At 36.6% G+C, this 18,296-nt stretch overlaps 1 protein-coding gene across 2 annotated transcripts in view; it reads right to left on the bottom strand.

Annotated features, from left to right (window-relative positions):
- The window catches only part of BAZ1A (bromodomain adjacent to zinc finger domain 1A), a 110,486-nt gene that overhangs the window by 52,820 nt on the left and 39,370 nt on the right, over positions 1-18,296 (bottom strand). For both annotated transcript variants that reach the window (XM_027861106.1, XM_027861107.1), the window contains 2 exons: positions 15,108-15,195; positions 432-566 (listed from right to left, as the gene is read on the bottom strand). In XM_027861106.1, coding sequence (XP_027716907.1) covers positions 432-566; positions 15,108-15,195 — 223 coding nt within the window. The remainder of the gene's footprint in view (positions 1-431; positions 567-15,107; positions 15,196-18,296) is intronic.

Genomic DNA, 18,296 nt, shown 5'->3' with positions numbered 1-18,296 from the left:
ATTATTATTTTTATTATTTGAAAAAACAAAAACAAAACTGAGGCCCAGAGAGGCTAGGTGACTTGCCTAAAAGGATAGAAGGATAGAACTCATATATGAACCCAGGTCTTATGACTACAATTAGTATCCTAATATATATATATTTAATATAATTAATATAATTAATATCCTAATCTGATCTTGTCACTTAAAATAATGATAGCAGTTGGTTTTTAATCTTCATTCATAACATGTACTTAAATACTTGAAACATAATAATTCTTGCTGGCATTTATATGGGAGAGCCATTCTCATGTAGTATTTTTTGTTATGATGTAGTGAAGGATTATTAAAGATGTTAAGAATTTTATATTTCAATTTCATTCAGAAGATTTAGGGAGCAATAAGGAGATAAAAAATTTAAATGAAACATTTCTTTATCCCCTACTTACATGACTAATAGATATTCGCTTGGGAGGCCTCCCTCTTCGTCTGCTTGCAGGACTAAAGACAAATGTGGGTGGATCATCAGGGAAGAAGTACGAAAAATGCTGTTCTGCTATTTTATATTTTGTAAGAGATGATGCCTTTATTAAGAAAAAAAGAAAAATGTGTTAATTTGTATTAAAGCAGGACACTTTACTTTCTGAAACCTGTGTAATAGTCTGCTATTTACCTGTACATACACTTAAATACATACAAATGCCATATGGTCACAATAAATAATGCCCCACCAGGGCCCTTTGTGTTTTCACACATCAAATAAAACATCATAATAGGATTTGTAACAGGATAATACTATTTCATAATAGGATTCATAATAGGATAACAACATCTTCTGGTATTATACTTTGCCATGTATTGATAATAATTAAAAACTGTGCAAATTTAAATTGAAAACTTTCAAGCCTCCCATAGACTGGCCCATCCCTACCATTCCAGGATTACACCATAATACCATACCCACATACATTATGATCTAATCAAACTGCAGCTGTCCCTATACTTGGAATGGCCTTCCTCGCTCCCAACCTTTGTCTTTTGATAACCTTGCCCATCCTTTGAAACTTCATCCCAAATGCCACCTATTCCAGGAAACATTCCGATTCTCCCCAGTCAATGAACCACCAAGTGTTTATTACGCACCAACAACATGCTAGTCAAACAAAGAAAAAGTGAAAAATGAAACAACCTGATCCTTCAGAGAGCTTACATTTATTGGGAGAAAAAAACCATATAGTTAAATATAAATAGATAAAAATTGGGAAAGCAGAGAGCCATTAGGACCTGGGTAGGAATCAGGAAAGGCCTCATGTAAGGAAGTGGTACTTAAAATGAAGGGGAGTTAAGGATTTTAAGAGGTAGGAGTGAGAAGAGAATACACATTCTAGGCAGGGGAAGGGCCTGTGCAAAGACACAGAGACAAGAAATAAAATGTGAATGAGGAACAGCACACATGCCAGTATGGCTGGAACACATAAACCTGAGAAGGTAGGCTAGAGCTAGGCTGTGAAAGGCTTTAAATGCTACAAAGTTATTTCATACTAGAGATAAGCTTTCCGAGCAGATTGTAATATGGTTAGAACAGGACTTCAGGAAAACACTTTGGTAGCTGTGGAGAACATAATGAAAAGGGGAAAGAGATTTAAGGCATGGAGAAAACTGAATTAAGACAATCAGGATACCACTGAATAAACAGAGCATTTGTCTTACTAAACATACCAGGCACTGTGTAAGGACTAGGCATAAAAACACAAAAGGAAGACAGTCCTTGCCTTCAAAGTACTTATATTTTAATAAGAGAAGAGGGAAGGGGATTTTGGTTGGGGAAATCATAAACGTAATGAGTGGAATAATAATAGGTCAGCTGGTTGGCATGCCCTTTCCAGAAGCAATGCTAATTTGGACCTGATTATAGTTCCGGTACACAAAAAAAGCAGGGTCAGTTGTGAGCAAACTAGATAGGAGTTTTCACCAATTATGATAACATAGTTCCATGGTAGGAGCAATAACAGCAGCAGTGGCAAGGCAGAAAATGAGAAGGGTTAAGAAGCAGATTGACATCTAGGGTTGACTAGATATTGTGGTAATCTAGGAAAAAGGTGATGAGGGACTGAATTAGGTAGTTATATGAATAATAATAACAATAGTTAAGGGAGAAAGGACACACCATGGAGGTAAAATTAACTAAATCTGGCGACTGACTATATGGGGCTTAAGATGAGATGTAATCAGAAAATCAAGAATGAGGCAGTTTGATATAGTGAAAAGAAATGAAAGGAAGCTCCAGAATCAGAGGGCTTAGATTCAAATCTCACTTTTGATATTTACTTTCTGTTAGAGAAAGCTTGGTAATGCAGTGGACCAAGAAAGCACTGGGCACAGATTCATGAAGACACGAACTCAAATGTGACCTCAGACACTAACTAGCTGTGGAAGCCTGGGCAAGTGACTCAGTTTGTATCTGCTTCAGTTTCCTCAATTATAAAATGGGGATCATAAAATACTACATGAGAATGGCTCTCCCATATAAATGCCAGCAAGAATTATTATGTTTCAAGTATTTAAGTACATGTTATGAATGAAGATTAAAAACCAACTGCTATGATTATTTTAAGTGATGAGATCAGATTAGGATATTTTGGGACACATTAAATAGCACTAATTGTAGTCATAAGACCTGGGTTCAAATATGAGTTCTATCACTTCTATTCTCCTAGCCAAGTCACGTCCTTGTTGAAAGGAGTGCATGTATAAAGGGCTTTTGTATAGTACCTGAAACATAGTAGGCACTTAATAAATGCTTCTTTCTTTCCCTGTGTTACCTTGGACAAAATCACTTAGTTTCACTGGGCCTTAGTTTCTTCATATAAGCTAGGTCTCTGAGATCCTCTCCAGCTCTAGAATTATGGTCCCATAAGGAACTATGTATTTTTCAATATTCAGTATACTATTGCTGTTGAGTCATTTCTGATTCTTCATGACCTTAACTGGATTTTTTTTTTTGGCAAAGATATTAAGAGTGGTTTGCCATTTCCTTCTCCAGCTCATTTTACAGATGAGGAACTAAGGCAAACAGGGTTAAATGAATAGCCCCAGGGTCACAGAGCTAGTAAGTGTTTCAGGTTACATTTGAACTCAGGTCCTCCTGACTCTAAGGCCAGCACTCTATTCACTGCAACACCTAGCTACTCCTGCTCAGTGCAGTAGTATTAAGACCAGGACAGAGGCAGAGCCAAGATGGCAGAGAAAAAGCAGGAAGTTGCTGAGCTCTCCCCAATTTCCCTTGAAACAACTTTAAATCACGCCTCAAAACAAATTCTAGAGTAACAGAAACCACAAAAGGATGGGGTAAAACAATTTTCCAGTCCAAGATAACTTAGAAGTTGTGCAGGAAAGGTCTCACATGGGTAAAAGTAGAGCACCCTTTTACCCAGTACAGGCAGTGCTCAAGCAAGCCAGTGAGAGGCCCCTAATCTCAGCATAGAGCAGCAACCGTGGTCTCACAACCCAGACTCAGAAGGCCAGGAGCACAGCAGGCTAGCAGTCAGGCCTGGTAGGCTGAGAGGCCCCAGGTAGCCCACTAGACTAGGCTAGCGGACCCGCAGGGCAGCTGCAAACCATTAGCTCCAGAGACCCCAGCACAGACAGCAAGTGACTAGACCTCTTCCCTCCCCCTAGCCCCCACGCTGCCAAGAAGCTTGGGACAGTGATCTCTATATCCCAAGAGCAGAGACAAGATGGCGGAGTAAAAGCCGTAACTTGCTTGAGCTCTCCCCCAAACCCCTCCAAATACCTGTAAAAAATGGCTCTAAACAAATGCTAGAGCAGCAGAACCCACAAAAAGACAGAGTGAAACAAATTTCCAGCCCAAGACAACCTGGATGGTTGATGGGAAAGGTTTGTTGTACTGGGCTGGGAGAGGAACGCAGTTCAACAAGGGCTGTGCAGGCAAAGACCTGAAGCTTGGGACAGTACATTCTCCACACTGGAAGCATATCCCTACCTTAACAAAGAGTTTAAACATCAAATAATTGGCTGGGGTCATGAGCAAACAGCGCAAAAAAAGTCAGACCATAGAATCTTACTTTGGTGACAAAGAAGATCAAAACATACAACCAGAAGAAGACAACAAAGTCAAAGCTCCTACATCCAAAGCCTCTAAGAAAAATATGAATCAGTCCCAGCCCAAGGAAGAGATCAAAAAGGATTTTGAGAAGTAGAGGAAAAACTGGGAAGAGAAATGAGAATGATGCAAGAAAATCATGAAAAACAAGTCAACGGCTTGCTAAAGGAGACCCCAAAAAACACCGAAGAAAATTACACCATAAAAAATAGCCTAACCCAAATGGCAAAAGAGGTCCAAAAAGCAAAGGAGGAGAAGAATGCCTTAAAAAGCAGAGTTGGCCAAATGGAAAAGGAAGTCCAAAAACATTAGAATGGAGCAAATGGAAGCTAATGACTTCACGAGAAATCAAATTATATAACAAAACCAAAAGAATGAAAAAATAGAAGACAAAGTGAAATAGCACATTGGAAAAACAACTGACTTGATCCAGGAGAGATCACTTAAAAATTATTGGACTACCTGAAAGCCATGATCAAAAAAAAGAGCCTAGACATCATCTTTCAAGAAATTATCAAGGAAAACTGCCCTGAGATTCTAGAATCAGAGGGTAAAATAGAAATTGAAAGAATCCACCAATCACCTCCTGAAAGAGATCTCAAAAGGAAAACTCCTACGAATATCATAGCCAAATTTCAGAGTTACCAGGTCAAGCAGCCAGAAAGAAACAATTCAAGCATTGTGGAAACACAATCAGGATAGCACAAGATTTAGCAGCTTCTACATTAAAGGATCACAGGGCTTGGAATATGATATTCTGGAGGTCAAAGGAACTAGGATTACAACCAAGAATCACCTACCCAGCAAGACTGAGTATAATCCTTCAAGGGAAAAAAATGGACATTCAGTGAAATAGAAGACTTTCAAGCATTCTTGATGAAAAGACCACAGCTGAATAGAAAATCTGACTTTCAAATACAAGACTCAAGAGAAGCATGAAAAGGTAAACAAGAAAGAGAAATCATAAGGGAATCATTAAAGTTGAACTGTTTACATTCTTACACGGAAAGATTTGTAACTCATGAGACCTTTGTCAGTATTAGAGTAGTTGGAAGGAATATGTATAGGAAGAGGGCACAGGGTGAGTTGAATATGAAGGGATGATATCTAAAAAATAAAGTGCAAGGGTGAGAGAGGATTGTACTGGGAGAAGGAGAAAGGGAGAGGTAGAATGGGGTAAATTATCTCACATAAAAGAGGGAAGAAAAAGCTTTTACCATGGAGGGGAAGAGGGGGAAGGTGAAGGGAATGAATGAATCTTACTCTCATCAGATTTGGCTTAAGGAGAGAATAACATACACACTCAATTGGATATGGAAATCTATCTTAGCCTATAGGAAAACAGGGGGGAAGGGAATAAGAAAGGGAAGGATGATAGAAGGGAGGGCAAACTTGGGGAGAGGGTAATCAAAAGCAAACCCTTTTGAGGAGGGACAGGGTCAAAGGAGAGAATAGAATAAATGGGGGTTGGGATAGGATGAAGGGAAATATAGTTAGTTTTTCACAACATGGCTATTATGGAAGTGTTTTGCATGACTACACATGTATAACCTATATTGAGTTGCTTGCCTTCTCAATGAGGATGGGTTAGGAGGGAGGAAGGGAGAGAATTTGGAACCCAAAGTTTTAAAAACAAATGTTAAAAATTGTTTTGACATACAACTGGGAAATAAGACGTACAGACAATGGGGCATAGAAATCTACAGGAAACCTACAGGAAAATAGAAGGGGAAGGGAATGGGGGCGTGGTTAATAGAAGGGAGGGCAGATCAGGAGAAGGGGTATTCAGAATGTACACCATCTTGGAGGGGAGAGATGGGGAGAAAATTTGAAACTCAAAATCTTATGGAAATGAATGTTGAAAACTAAGAATAAATTAATTAGTTTTAAAAAAGTTCACAAAATAGGCTGGAAAATGAGTAAAACAAAAGCCTTGACCACAAAAAACTACTCAACTGTACATGGGACCTACCCAAAAACTGAACCATGTATGAGGGTATACAAACCTCAAAATCAAATGCAGAAAGGCAGAAACATTAAATGCATCCTTTTCAGATCATGATGCAATAAAAATTACATTTAATAAAGGGCCATAAAAAGACAGATTAATCCCCAGGGCCAGATGGATACACAAGTGAATTCTGCCAAACATTTAAAGAACAATTAATTCCAATACCACATAAATATTTGGGAAAATAGGCAAAGATGGAGTCCTACCAAATTCCTTTTATGACACAAATATGGTGCTGATACCTAAACAAGGAAGAGCCAAAACAGAGAAAGAAAACTATAGACCAATTTTCTTAATGAAGGTTGATGCAAAAAATTTAAATACTAGTAAAGAGATTACAATAATATATCAACAGGATCATACACTATCACCAGGTGGAATTTATACCAGGAATGCAGAGCTGGTTCATTATTAGGAAAACTATCAACATAACTGATCATATCAATAACAAAATCAACAGAAATCATATGATTATCTCAATAGACGCAGAGAAAGCTTTTGACAAAAAAACAGCACTCATTCCCATTAAAAACAACAGAGGACACAGAAAGAAATGGAGCTTTCCTCAAAATGATAAGCAATATTTTAAACCATCAGCAAGCATTATATGTAATGGAAATAAGTTAGAAGCATTTCCAATAAGATCACAGATGAAACAAGGATGTCCATTATCACCACTATTATTCAATATTGTACCAGAAATGTCAGCTTTAGTAATAAGAGAAGAAAAAGAAATTGAAGGAATTAGAAGAGGCAAAGAAGAAATAAAGCTATCACTCCTTGCAGATGATATGAGGGTATACTTACAGAATCAATTAAAAAACCCATCTAAATCAAATCTGAGGCCAGATTTGAACTCATGAAGATAAGTCTTCCTGATACCAGGCCACTGCACCTGAAAATTTTGTACTTTACCTAGCTGCCATCTCTCTTTCTCTTCTCTCTCTCTCCACACAGACACACAGACACACACACACACAGACACACACACACAGACACAGACACGCACACACAGACACAGATACACACACACACACACACACACACACACACACACAGCCTGGTTGCTGATGGGTTGGATTTTTTTTTTATGCTTTTTGGTGAGGCAATCAAGGTTAAGTGACTTGCCCAAGGTCACACAGCTAGTAAGTGTCAAGTGTCTGAGGTCAAATTTGAACTCAGGTCCTCCTCACTCCAAAGCCGGAGCTCTATCCATTGCACCACCTAGCTGCCCCCTGATGTTCTTAAAGTAAGAATGTTACATGACTGTATGTTTCTAGAGGGCAAGAACACTGTCATTTTTTATCTGTGTCGAGCTACTGCCTATGATAGTTTATTTTATCTTTCTTTGCCAGACCTGTGATTTCATCAGCACAGGGAACAAGAAAGAACTTCCTCTATCAATGCAGATTGGCACCATCTCGGCAAAATAATCTTAGTTACCTAGAGCACTGAGAGGAAAAGTGACATGTGACATGCACAAAATCATTCTAACTCCAAGACCCGCTCTATATCCACTATACCATACTGCCAAATAAATGTTACTTCATATAAACTAGTATTTACTCAGCTATGTCCAAGGGAAGCATTCCAATCCCAGATGACTGACACATATTTGTTAAGGGCCGTATCTCCTCTATGCTGTAGAGAAGGGAAATTCCTAGTTTAATAAAAAATTTCTAGTTAGGACATTCAACCCCCTTTCCCTTAGTGCTATGCTAATCAAGAAACCTTCCAATTTTATGACTTGGTTTTCTGAAACGAATATAACCACCAAGGGAAATGTCTTGTACAAACTACCTTCCAAGGTACTAATTCATCTTCCACTGTAAATTAATTAGCATTCTGGTTCACAAATCATTATTTTACATGCTTGTGAACTTCGAAAGACTAAAGATCAGATCCTGAAACTATCAACTACTCAAAATGAGGCAGTCATCTCTAGCACAGTATTTTAAGTTAAATAAGTAAACATTACACATCTTGAAGATAATTTGAATTCGCCTTTACACCATAAAATCTTTACCATAAAGCTTATGACTCTAATTCTGTTTTGTTTAAGTTTCCACAAGCAATAAATGCTTTATTTTTTTGGGGGGGAGCCCAAGAATAAGAATAGCATGGTCAGGAAATAGGCAATACAGACTAATTGTATTAAAAAAGCAAAAAACCGTAGTAGAGTTGATAAAGAGCTAACTTTTTTTAGGGAAGAGGCAAGTTCAAGTATCACTTCTGTCATATGCTGACAAGTCACTTATTCTCTCAATGCTCTAGGTAAGTTTTCTAAGGTTGTAAAGAAGATACTAATCTGTATTGGGAGAGAGTTTCCATACACTGGAGTTCTCTGTACTAATGAAATAAAAAGTTCCTATACCTCATAAAACAGAATCTAATCGATTCTCTTAATGTCTGCTTTTATCTGCAAATGGAATCAGCCTTCTCACTTTTCTAAACAAGTTTTTATTGATGTCTTTTGTTTTTTACATCATCAGTTTTCCCCAATGTCTTCTCCATCCCGAGAGCCGTCCCATAGAGCTAGCATTTTTTAAAGACAAAAAAAAAAGAGAGAGAGAGAGAGAGAACATTCAGCACAACCAATAACTGCACTGAAAAAATCCAAAAACATGAGCAATGTACAACACCTATGGACCTCCCACTTCAATGAACAGGTGACTTAAGGGCATCTTCTCATATCTCTTCAATTGAGTCATTCTAACACTCTTCTAACAAGAAATTTTGTACTTTACCTGACTATATAGTTTAAGGGACCTTCAAAACTATACAAAATGCTTTCAATAAGATATTGCTATTACAGATCATAAACTGATACAAGAACTTAAATTAGTGGAGCCAAGAAGGCATATTAAAGGCAAGCCAAGTGAATTCTGTCAACATTTCCCTCAAAACAACTTCAAAATAAAGCCTCAAAAATCAAATTTTGGAGCAGTAGAGTCAACAAAAGGTCAGGGCAAGCCATTTTTCTGGCCTAAGAAAATTTAGGAGGCTATCAGGAGAAGTCTGTGACACTGGAGTGGAGGCCTATCCAGAGCTCACACATGCAGTGGCAGTAATAGTGGCGGCAACAACAGCAGCTTGATAGTAAGGGGGTTGGACAACTACTGAGAAAGAGATTATGGGGGACAGACACTTTGCTGGGACTGGGTACAGCTGGCACTGACTGCCAATTCTATTGCCTGTAAGTAGTTCTGGGTCACAGTTTCAAGGCAAAGAAGAACCCTAGAGCTGGTGGCTACAGGGGCCTAGAGGCCTTTCCTGGGTAAAGACCAAAATGTAGACCAGGAGAGGAGCAACCACACCTCTCCTCGGATATCCTCAGAAGCACCAAAAACTTGCACTCCCAGAACTAGGCGCTAAAAACAGCAGCATGAAAAACCTGAAGCCTGGGACAGCTTCCCAAAGCCATCCAACACTAAGGAAAGCCCAACTTTAACTGTTCAAGGTCAAGAAATAGGCTGGAAAAATGAGCAATCAACAACAAAAGAATTTGATCATAAAAAGTTACTAGGGTAGCAGGAAAGACAAAGACATAAACCCAGAAGAAGACAACAATGTGAAAAAACAAATATAAACTCTCAAAGTAAAATACTAATTGGGCCCAAGCCCCAACAAGAATTCCTGGAAGAGTGGTAGAGGAAAAATTGAGAAAAGAGATGAGTGATGCAAGAAAATTACAAAAAGAATTTAACAACTTAGAAAAAGGGCACAAAAAATACTGAAGAAAATAACACCTTAAAAAATATAATTAGATAAATAGTAAAAGAGGCACAAAAATTCACCAAAGAAAAGAACTCCTTAAAAAACAGAACTGGCCAAATGGAAAAAAAGGTACAAAATCTCACTGAAGAAAAAAACTGGAATTGGGCAAGTGGAAGCTAATAACTCCATGAGAAATCAAGAAATAATAAAACAAAAGAATGAAAAAAATAGAAGAAAAAGTGAAATATCTCATTGGAAAAACAACTGACCTTAAAAATAGAACAAGGAGAAATAATTTAATAATTATTGGACTACTTGAAAGCTATGATCTCAAAGAAAGAGCCTAGATATCATATTTCAAGAAATTATTGAGGAAAACTGCTCTGATATCTTACATTCAGAAGATAAAATAGAAATTGAAAGAATTCACTGATTACCTCTTGAGATTTCTGAATGAAAACTCCAAGGAATATTAGAGTCATAATCCAGAGCTCCCAAGGCAAGGAGGAAATATTGCAAGCAGACAGAAAGAAACAATTCAAATACTGTGGAGACAGAGTTAGGATCAGACAAGATTTTTAGCAGCTTCCAGATTAAAGGAGAGGGGGGCTTGGAATATGATATTATGTAAGGCAAAGGAGCAAGGATTACAACCAAGAACAACTTACCCAGCAAAACTGAGTGTAACCCTCTGGGGGGGAAAATGGATATTTAATTAAATAAAGGATTTTCAAGCATTCCCAATGAAAAGATCAGAGCTGAACAGAAAATCTGACATTCAAACACAAGACTCAAGAGAAGCATAAAAACATAAACATGCAAGAGTATTCGTAAGGATCTCAAAATTAAACTGTTTACATTCCTATATGGAAACATGACACAAGAACTTAATCATTAGGAGGAGTTTATACAGACAGAGGGCATGTAAGTCGATTATGTTGGAATGATCTTCCAAAAAAATAAAAAGATGAGAAAGAGGGATGCCCTGGAAGAAGGGGAAGGGAGAAAACAGAATGGTGAAATGGGGAAAACTTTCTCACATAAAAGAGGCATTCAAGGAATAGCTTTTACAGTGGATAGGAAAATGGGGGTGGGGGGAGATGGTGGCCATCTTGAACTCGCTTTCACTGGAATTTGTTCAAAGAGGAAAGAATACTACACACACACACACACACACACACACACACACACTCTCTCTCTCTCTCTCACACACACACACACACACACACACACACACACTCTCTCTCTCTCTCTCTCTCTCTCTCTCTCTTTTTCTCTCTCTCTCAGTTGTATATAGAAATTTAATTTACCCAATAGGGAAATAGGAGGGGGTAAGGAAATAAGAGAAAGGGGGGAATGGGGAGGTTATAATAAAAGGAAGGACATATTAAATCACTATTAATTAGAGAAAGGCAAATTAAAATAACTGAGGTACCACCTCATACATATTAGAAGTGACAAATACTGGAGGCGATAATAGGTACACTAATGAACTAGTCCCAAAAGGCTATAAAACTGTGCATACCATTTGACCCAGAAATACCACTACTAGGTCTATATTACAAAAAGATCAAAGAAAAAGGAAAAAGACTTATAAGTACAAAAATATTTATAGCACCTCTTTTTTTTATAGTGGCAACAAATTAGAAATTAAGGAGCTGCTCATCAACTAGGTAATGGCTGAACAAGCTGTGGCATATGATTATAATGGAGTACTATTGTGCTAAGAGAAATGATAATGGGGATGATTTCAGAAAAATATAGCAGAACCTATATGAACTTATACAAAATGAAGTGAGAAGGAATGGGAGATTATTGTGCACAGTAATAGCAATGTTGTAATGATAATCAACTGTGAAAGACTTGGCTACTCTGATCAATAGAATAATCCAAGACAATTCCAAAGGACTCATGATGAAACAAAAAAATGCTATCCACCTCCAGAGAAAGAACCGATAAATTCTGAGTGCAAACTGAAGTATAATTTTCTCACTCTTTATTCTTCTTGCTTTAAAAAATATATAGCTAATATTTCTATATGTTTTCTGTATGTTTTGCATTATTTCACATCATATTGCCTGCCCTTCTCAGTGCATAGGGGAGGGCATGGGAAGGAGGGAGAGAATTTGAAACTCAAAATTTAAAAAGAAAAGAATTGTAAAAATAAAATATTTGCTTTTTAAGTATTAAAAAAATTAATCACCTCTAAAAATCCTTAAATTACATTCTCCTACTTAAGCCACAAAAAGTAACCAAATAAGAATATAACTGGCAAATGCCAGCAAGCTATAATACTGTTGAGAAAAGAATAGCCCTCTTCTTTCACTATTACTGCTACTATGTACATAAAATAATTTAACAGTAAAATCTATATGATGCAATTTTTAAGGAAAAGATTCCCCATGGTAATCAATAAAGAGAATCTAGAAAAAGAACTCAATCTCGTAACCTGAGCGAGGAAATAATTAGTCACTGAGGCTTTTAAGCTTAGAACTTCTGCTCTGCAAATAAGCAGAAAAATGGTAATATTACTTAAACAAGAATGCAGAGTGATAGGATTTAGGGTTAGAAGGGATCTTAAGAGATCATTTCCTCTAACCTTCGTATTTTACAGATAAGTCCATAAAGACTGAAAGCCTTTCCCAGGGTCACACAAGTAATTAACTAGCAAAGCTAGGATTAAAAACACAGGGTCTCTTAATTCTAAATCCAATAATCTTTCACTATGTTCTTCTGCACATTATTTTGGGGTGGTTACAGCATAACTGCTGAAATAAAGCCCATAAACTATTCTTAACAAGTTCAGCCAATAATGATCTAATGCAGTAGTGTCAGAACTCAAGTAGAAAAGGGACACATAAAAAGATTCGTGTGGGTTGCACATTAACTTAGAAAATTACATATCAGCATTTTTTATGTTCTATTGTAATTTATTTAATTTGTTAAATTTTCTCAACTATATTTTAATCCAGTTCAGGCCACAATAGCTTTGTGTTTGACACTAAGGTAGAGGAGTGACATATGTAATAAGCGGGCTGTCGCTCCTACACACAACCTCAGCAAGCCATAATCTCAGCAAATCCCTCCATTTTAGAGCTTTCAAAAATAGGAACGAAATGGTTAATGCAATAAGGAGTATAAATCTGAAACAGGAAAAGATGGTAAAAATCAGGTGAATGAAGGGAGTCAACACGAGGGAGACAAACTTCAAGAATGTTAACAGCAAGAACACAATTTTTATTTTTCAGAATATTTATCAAGACTTACTACCACAGGGGGAGCTAGGTGGCGCAGAAGATAGAGCACCAGCCCTGCAGTCAGGAGGACCTGAGTTCAAATTCAGCCTTAGACACATAACATTCACTAGCTGTGTGACTTTGGGCAAGTCACTTAACCCCATTCGCCTCACCAAGAAAAAAAAATTACTACCACAGACAACTGTATGAGAACCTGTATCAGAACCAGCAGTTTATCAAGCCTTATTATTCATTCTCCCAGCTGTCCCAACTACACAAAATAAAACTTCGAAAGGGCTGAGAATTAATTTGTTATGATTAACCACCATAAATGAAACATTATAACAAACAGAAGAGAAATTTCAACATTTTCATCCCTGTCTTTAAAAGAAACCAATATCCAATATGTAAAGGAAAAACGAAGTAATAAACTTTTTGGAAAAAGTTGAGAGACTGTCACTTCCACATACATACTAACCAGTGTGATCAAATCAGAAGTACTCTTTTGTCAGGCTTAATTATTAAGAAATTATACACACACACACACACACACACACACACCAGATTAGTCTAATTTCTGTCAAACCCTTTTGGTCCTGGGAAAAATCAAGAGGAATTCAAATGACTTCAAATTAAATTCATAGGCCCTTATTACCTTCAAGAGAAGTTAAAATTTCTCTGGGTAAGGCTGAAGCAATGTAGATCCTCAGAAAGAAACAAAATATTCTGGGAAAACAGGGTAGTCCTCGGAAACAACAGAATCTCCCCAGGCTTCTCAAAACTGAGAATGGTATAGATCTGTTGAGAAAATTCTAGGCCAAACTGATGCTAAGTGAAATCTAAGAGTAGGAAAAAAAATGGCTGACAATAAGAATATCTTGTAATATGTCTGCTAAACAAAATTATTTAGTGCCACTCTTTTTTCAAAAAATGGAACAATTATCACTTCATGTTTTGTAAGCTGGTCCTATGTATTCTTTTCCAATGCAAGTTAACATGTACAGAGTTTTGCTTAATCCCTAATCCTATAATTCAAACTACTCTGAATTTAAGTTTAAGGATGGTAAATTAGGAACAGCAGAAAGCAATTAACTCCCTATTATGTCCAATACAAAGATAAAATGCTTTTTTGGAATTTAAAGCCCATCACAACCTGGTCCCTTCCTACCTTTCAGTCTTCTTGCACTTTACTCCCCATTTCCATGTGCTTTGCAATTGGCCAACATTTGCATGTCTTTTGAACACAACATTCCTCCCAACAGAGAGCCTTTTAAATCCCTGGAATGCTCCTCCTTTGCATCTCTACTTCCTGCATTCCTGGTTTCCTTCAACACTCAGCCCAAATTCCACATTCTACAGGAGGCCTTTCCCAGCACTCTCCACTGCAGTGCCTCTTCTCTGAAATTACCTTCCATAACCTCTGTATATATACTGAATGTTTATAGTTGGGTGTTTGCATATCTCTCCCATTAGATTAAGAGTTCCTCAAAGGTAGAGACTGTTTTTACCTTTCCTGGTATCCCCCCTTCACATAGCATAGTGCCTGACACATAGTTAGCAACTAATAAATGCCTGATGCACTAAAAGAGACTGCATGACTAATTTGTTTCTAGATCTTAATATAAGATGTCCTTGACTGTAAGTCAAGTTTAAGAAAATAAAACTGCTTTGCAATCCAAGGCACCTAACCTATTCACTAATACAGTAAAGTGTCTTTTGTATGTTTCCATAGAGAGGTAGGTATATGTACTTTCTAACTGGCTAAAATTTTTTGCTATTATAATTAAGAATAAATAATTGGTAATCATTCAGTAATTAGGCAATTACAGATTTAAACTGTATGACAGAAGGACAACAAACAACTGGATTTTTCAAAATCTTACATCACACTACATCAACTACTGAAACAGAAAGCATTTTTGTCTTAATTTCTAGTATTAAAGTACTAAAATTTTTGCCAAATAAGAGTGATTTTTTCTACAATGATATACTGTTCATTTCTCTTCCTACCAGCAAGTAATTTTACCACTCTAATTACCTTAATTTTAATGACTCCATCATGTGGCTCACAATGTTGCTTCAGAAAAAGCTTTAGTCTATCACGGGAAAAGAGATGTTTCCGCCGGCTACATCAGGGAAAAGAGGGGAGAAATTATTAGCACCAAAGAGTTAAATCTAAAATTTTGATATTTTAGACTTACAGCTTTGTCTTTTGACTAAAAATTGAAACAAGGAAAGTTCTCCCAATGCCATTTCTACAAAGTTTCCTCAAAATAATCCTGGAATATTTAAGTACCAGTTGGAATAATAAATTGACTAAGAATTCCATGAGAAAAACATATTACTAATAACTACTCATATTTATATAATGCTTAAAGGTTTGCAAAGTGCTTTTCCTAGGCAACTAGATAGAGGAGTGGCTAGAGAGCTAGGCCTAGAGTCAGTATTAGGAAAATCTGAGTTCAACTCCAGCCTCAGATACTTAATAGATATGTGACTGGACAAGTCACTTAACCTGTTTGCCCCAGACCTTCCTCAACTATAAAATGGAGATAATAATACCTACTACCTTGTAGGGCGTTGTGAGGAAAAAATGAGATTTATTAAGCACTTAGCAAGCACAATGTAAAAACGCTTATTCCCTTTTGCCTTTCCTTGTCCTTACAATGACCCTGTGATCCGAGCATTGCAGCAATTATCCTAATTTTACAGATGGAGAAACTAATGTTGTGAGATGTTAGGTCATAATCATATAAATAATAAATGTCACAGATAACATCAGAATCCAGGTCTCCTAAGTTCAAGTCCAGCATTTTATCTAAATACACATGCCAATTCTCTTAAAGAAGTGACACTTTGTTATTATAATGAAGAGGTCTACTTTAGAAGCCTAAAAAATACCAGAAGTCTTAGTACTATGAAAACAACAACAGAACTAACACAATACTATTCCACAGGCAATGAAACTAACTTATCTTGGAGGAAAAAGCTACCATGGCACCTCACTTCTTCAGCAGGACTGGGCTTCTAATGAGATTGTTCTGGTTGGCTAAGCTTCACCTTGATGTCCCTTATAGACAGCAAAGAGTACATGGATAGACACTGGAAGCTGAACCCCCTATGGAGCCCAACCTCTCATGAAAATATATTTTAACCATCTCATTCTTTTGTGTCATCTGTTTTTAGTTGGTTTATGGCTAGAACATCAATTGATGGGTTTCCCGATTGAAGTACAATGTTTGTATTTTCATCAGATCAATTTCAGAGACTCCTTAAAATCAAACCTGACTGGGAAAGCTATAGGCTTCTTAATTTAGGCAGTGGAGATGAGTATGTCATTTAATTTTAAGTCTTCGTTTAGAAAAAAATCTGTACCACTGAAGTAGCTGAAATTACGATATGGCAGCTTAAAAAAAAAAAAGAAATACAAAGTGCATGGCATAACAAATAATAGATCAGAGGATTCTAGTATGAAGCTATCAACTACTTAAATTTGTTTGATGACTGTAATCAGAGAGCACTGATTTAAAAATATCAAAAATGTACTTAGAGCCAACTAGGGTCATCCATATATTGGTTCTGCTCCTTTTATTCATATGTAGGAAATGCAAAAGACAAGTAGGAGAAGCACAGTGGGGAATTTTAGAAATCAAAGGGACAGTACTGGGGGGAAAAAGTTATCAGTCTTCCTGAAGTTTTCAGAAAAGCTGGTTTTGCTTTGTAAACTTTTGCCAGACTGCTATATTTATAAGAAAGTATAAAGCATAACTACTTTATACTTTGTTCTAAACCCAGTGCAAACACGTTAACTAAAAAGGCACCACAAAAGTGCCTCTGAAGGTAAAGTTTGATGAAATGATTATGTAAAGGGAGCCATTTAGATGGCTCATTGGAGCTGGGTCTGGAGTCAGTCAAATCTGGCGCCTCAGACACTAGCCATGTGACTCTGGGCAAGTCACTTAACCACTGTTTGCCTTAATCCACTGGAGAAAAAAAAAATGGCAAACCACTCCATTATATTTGCCAAGAAAACTCCATGGTTTTGGCACTGTATGGTCCACAGGGTCATGAAGAATTGGACATGGGGCAGTAGGTGACCCAGTGGGTAGAGCACTGGCCCTGGATTTATGAGGACCCAAGTTCAAATCTGGCCTCAGACACATAACACTCACTAGTTGTGTGACTCTGGGCAAGTCACTTAACCCCAATTGCCTCACCCCCAAAAAAAGAATTATACACAACTGAACAAAGGGAAGAAATTTTAGAATTGTCATTTTAAATAACGTGCAAGAATTTTAAAGACCAAAATACTAATGTTAAAAAGGACAATTTTATTAAACACTATATTTGAGAAATTTTTACCAATTGTTAGCCCAACAATGGAGTCCACAATCCAATTATGACAGATGAAATATATGTTTAACTGATGACAGGGACTCATATCCAGACAAAGCAAGTCACAATACATTCAAACAATGTACATACTGTTCTTAATCAAGTGAAGATTGGCAATAAAATTGTTCATTCCATTCCAAAAACATTTCAAAGTGTTGGAGCTAATATTCTTTCATGTTAATAGTAGCTTTTTCTAGTAGTCTTCAGAAAATGTTTTTAATCATACTAATAATTTAAGACTTTTAAAGGGTGCAAATTTTTAAAAAAGATTAATTTTTAAGTTGATGACCAATTCCCTAAAGTCTCTGTGAAAAGTTTCTTTTAAATAATTAGTTTAATTCAAAATGTGAGACTAATTAAATCTTAGTTATAAAAACACTTCCAAGTGTACATCTATGAGTTTTAAAAATCAAAATTTAATTATACAGTTCAAAGGTTTACTGAAGTTGAGAAATAACTTCAAATGGATGTATTAACCAATAAACTTCATAGGATCAGCCCAATGACCAAAACTGCAGTATCTTTTGTGTATCTTTTCATTTTAAGAAGATAAATTTCAAAAAGTTTTAGAAGGAATGAAAAATAAATGTGTAACTACATACATACATAAACATTCACTTTTGCTTTTTTATAATGTTTTTCAATTTGCAGGATGAGGTGAAAATGTTTTGATTTACATTTTTTCCTTATTATTAGTGATTTGGAGCATATTTTCACATCAGTTTCCACTTCTGAGAACTACTAGTTCACATCCTTTGACTTTTTTTTTTTTTAAGTTTTTTGTTTTTGGAGACAATTGGGGTTAAGTGACTCACCCAGGCTGATACAGCTA

This window comes from Vombatus ursinus, unplaced genomic scaffold, assembly GCF_900497805.2.
Source record: "Vombatus ursinus unplaced genomic scaffold, bare-nosed wombat genome assembly UNPS02014449.1, whole genome shotgun sequence".
In the NCBI taxonomy this organism is placed as follows: Eukaryota; Metazoa; Chordata; class Mammalia; order Diprotodontia; family Vombatidae; genus Vombatus; species Vombatus ursinus.
Note: the sequence above shows the minus strand (reverse complement) of the source record. Positions and strands in the feature narration are given on the sequence as shown.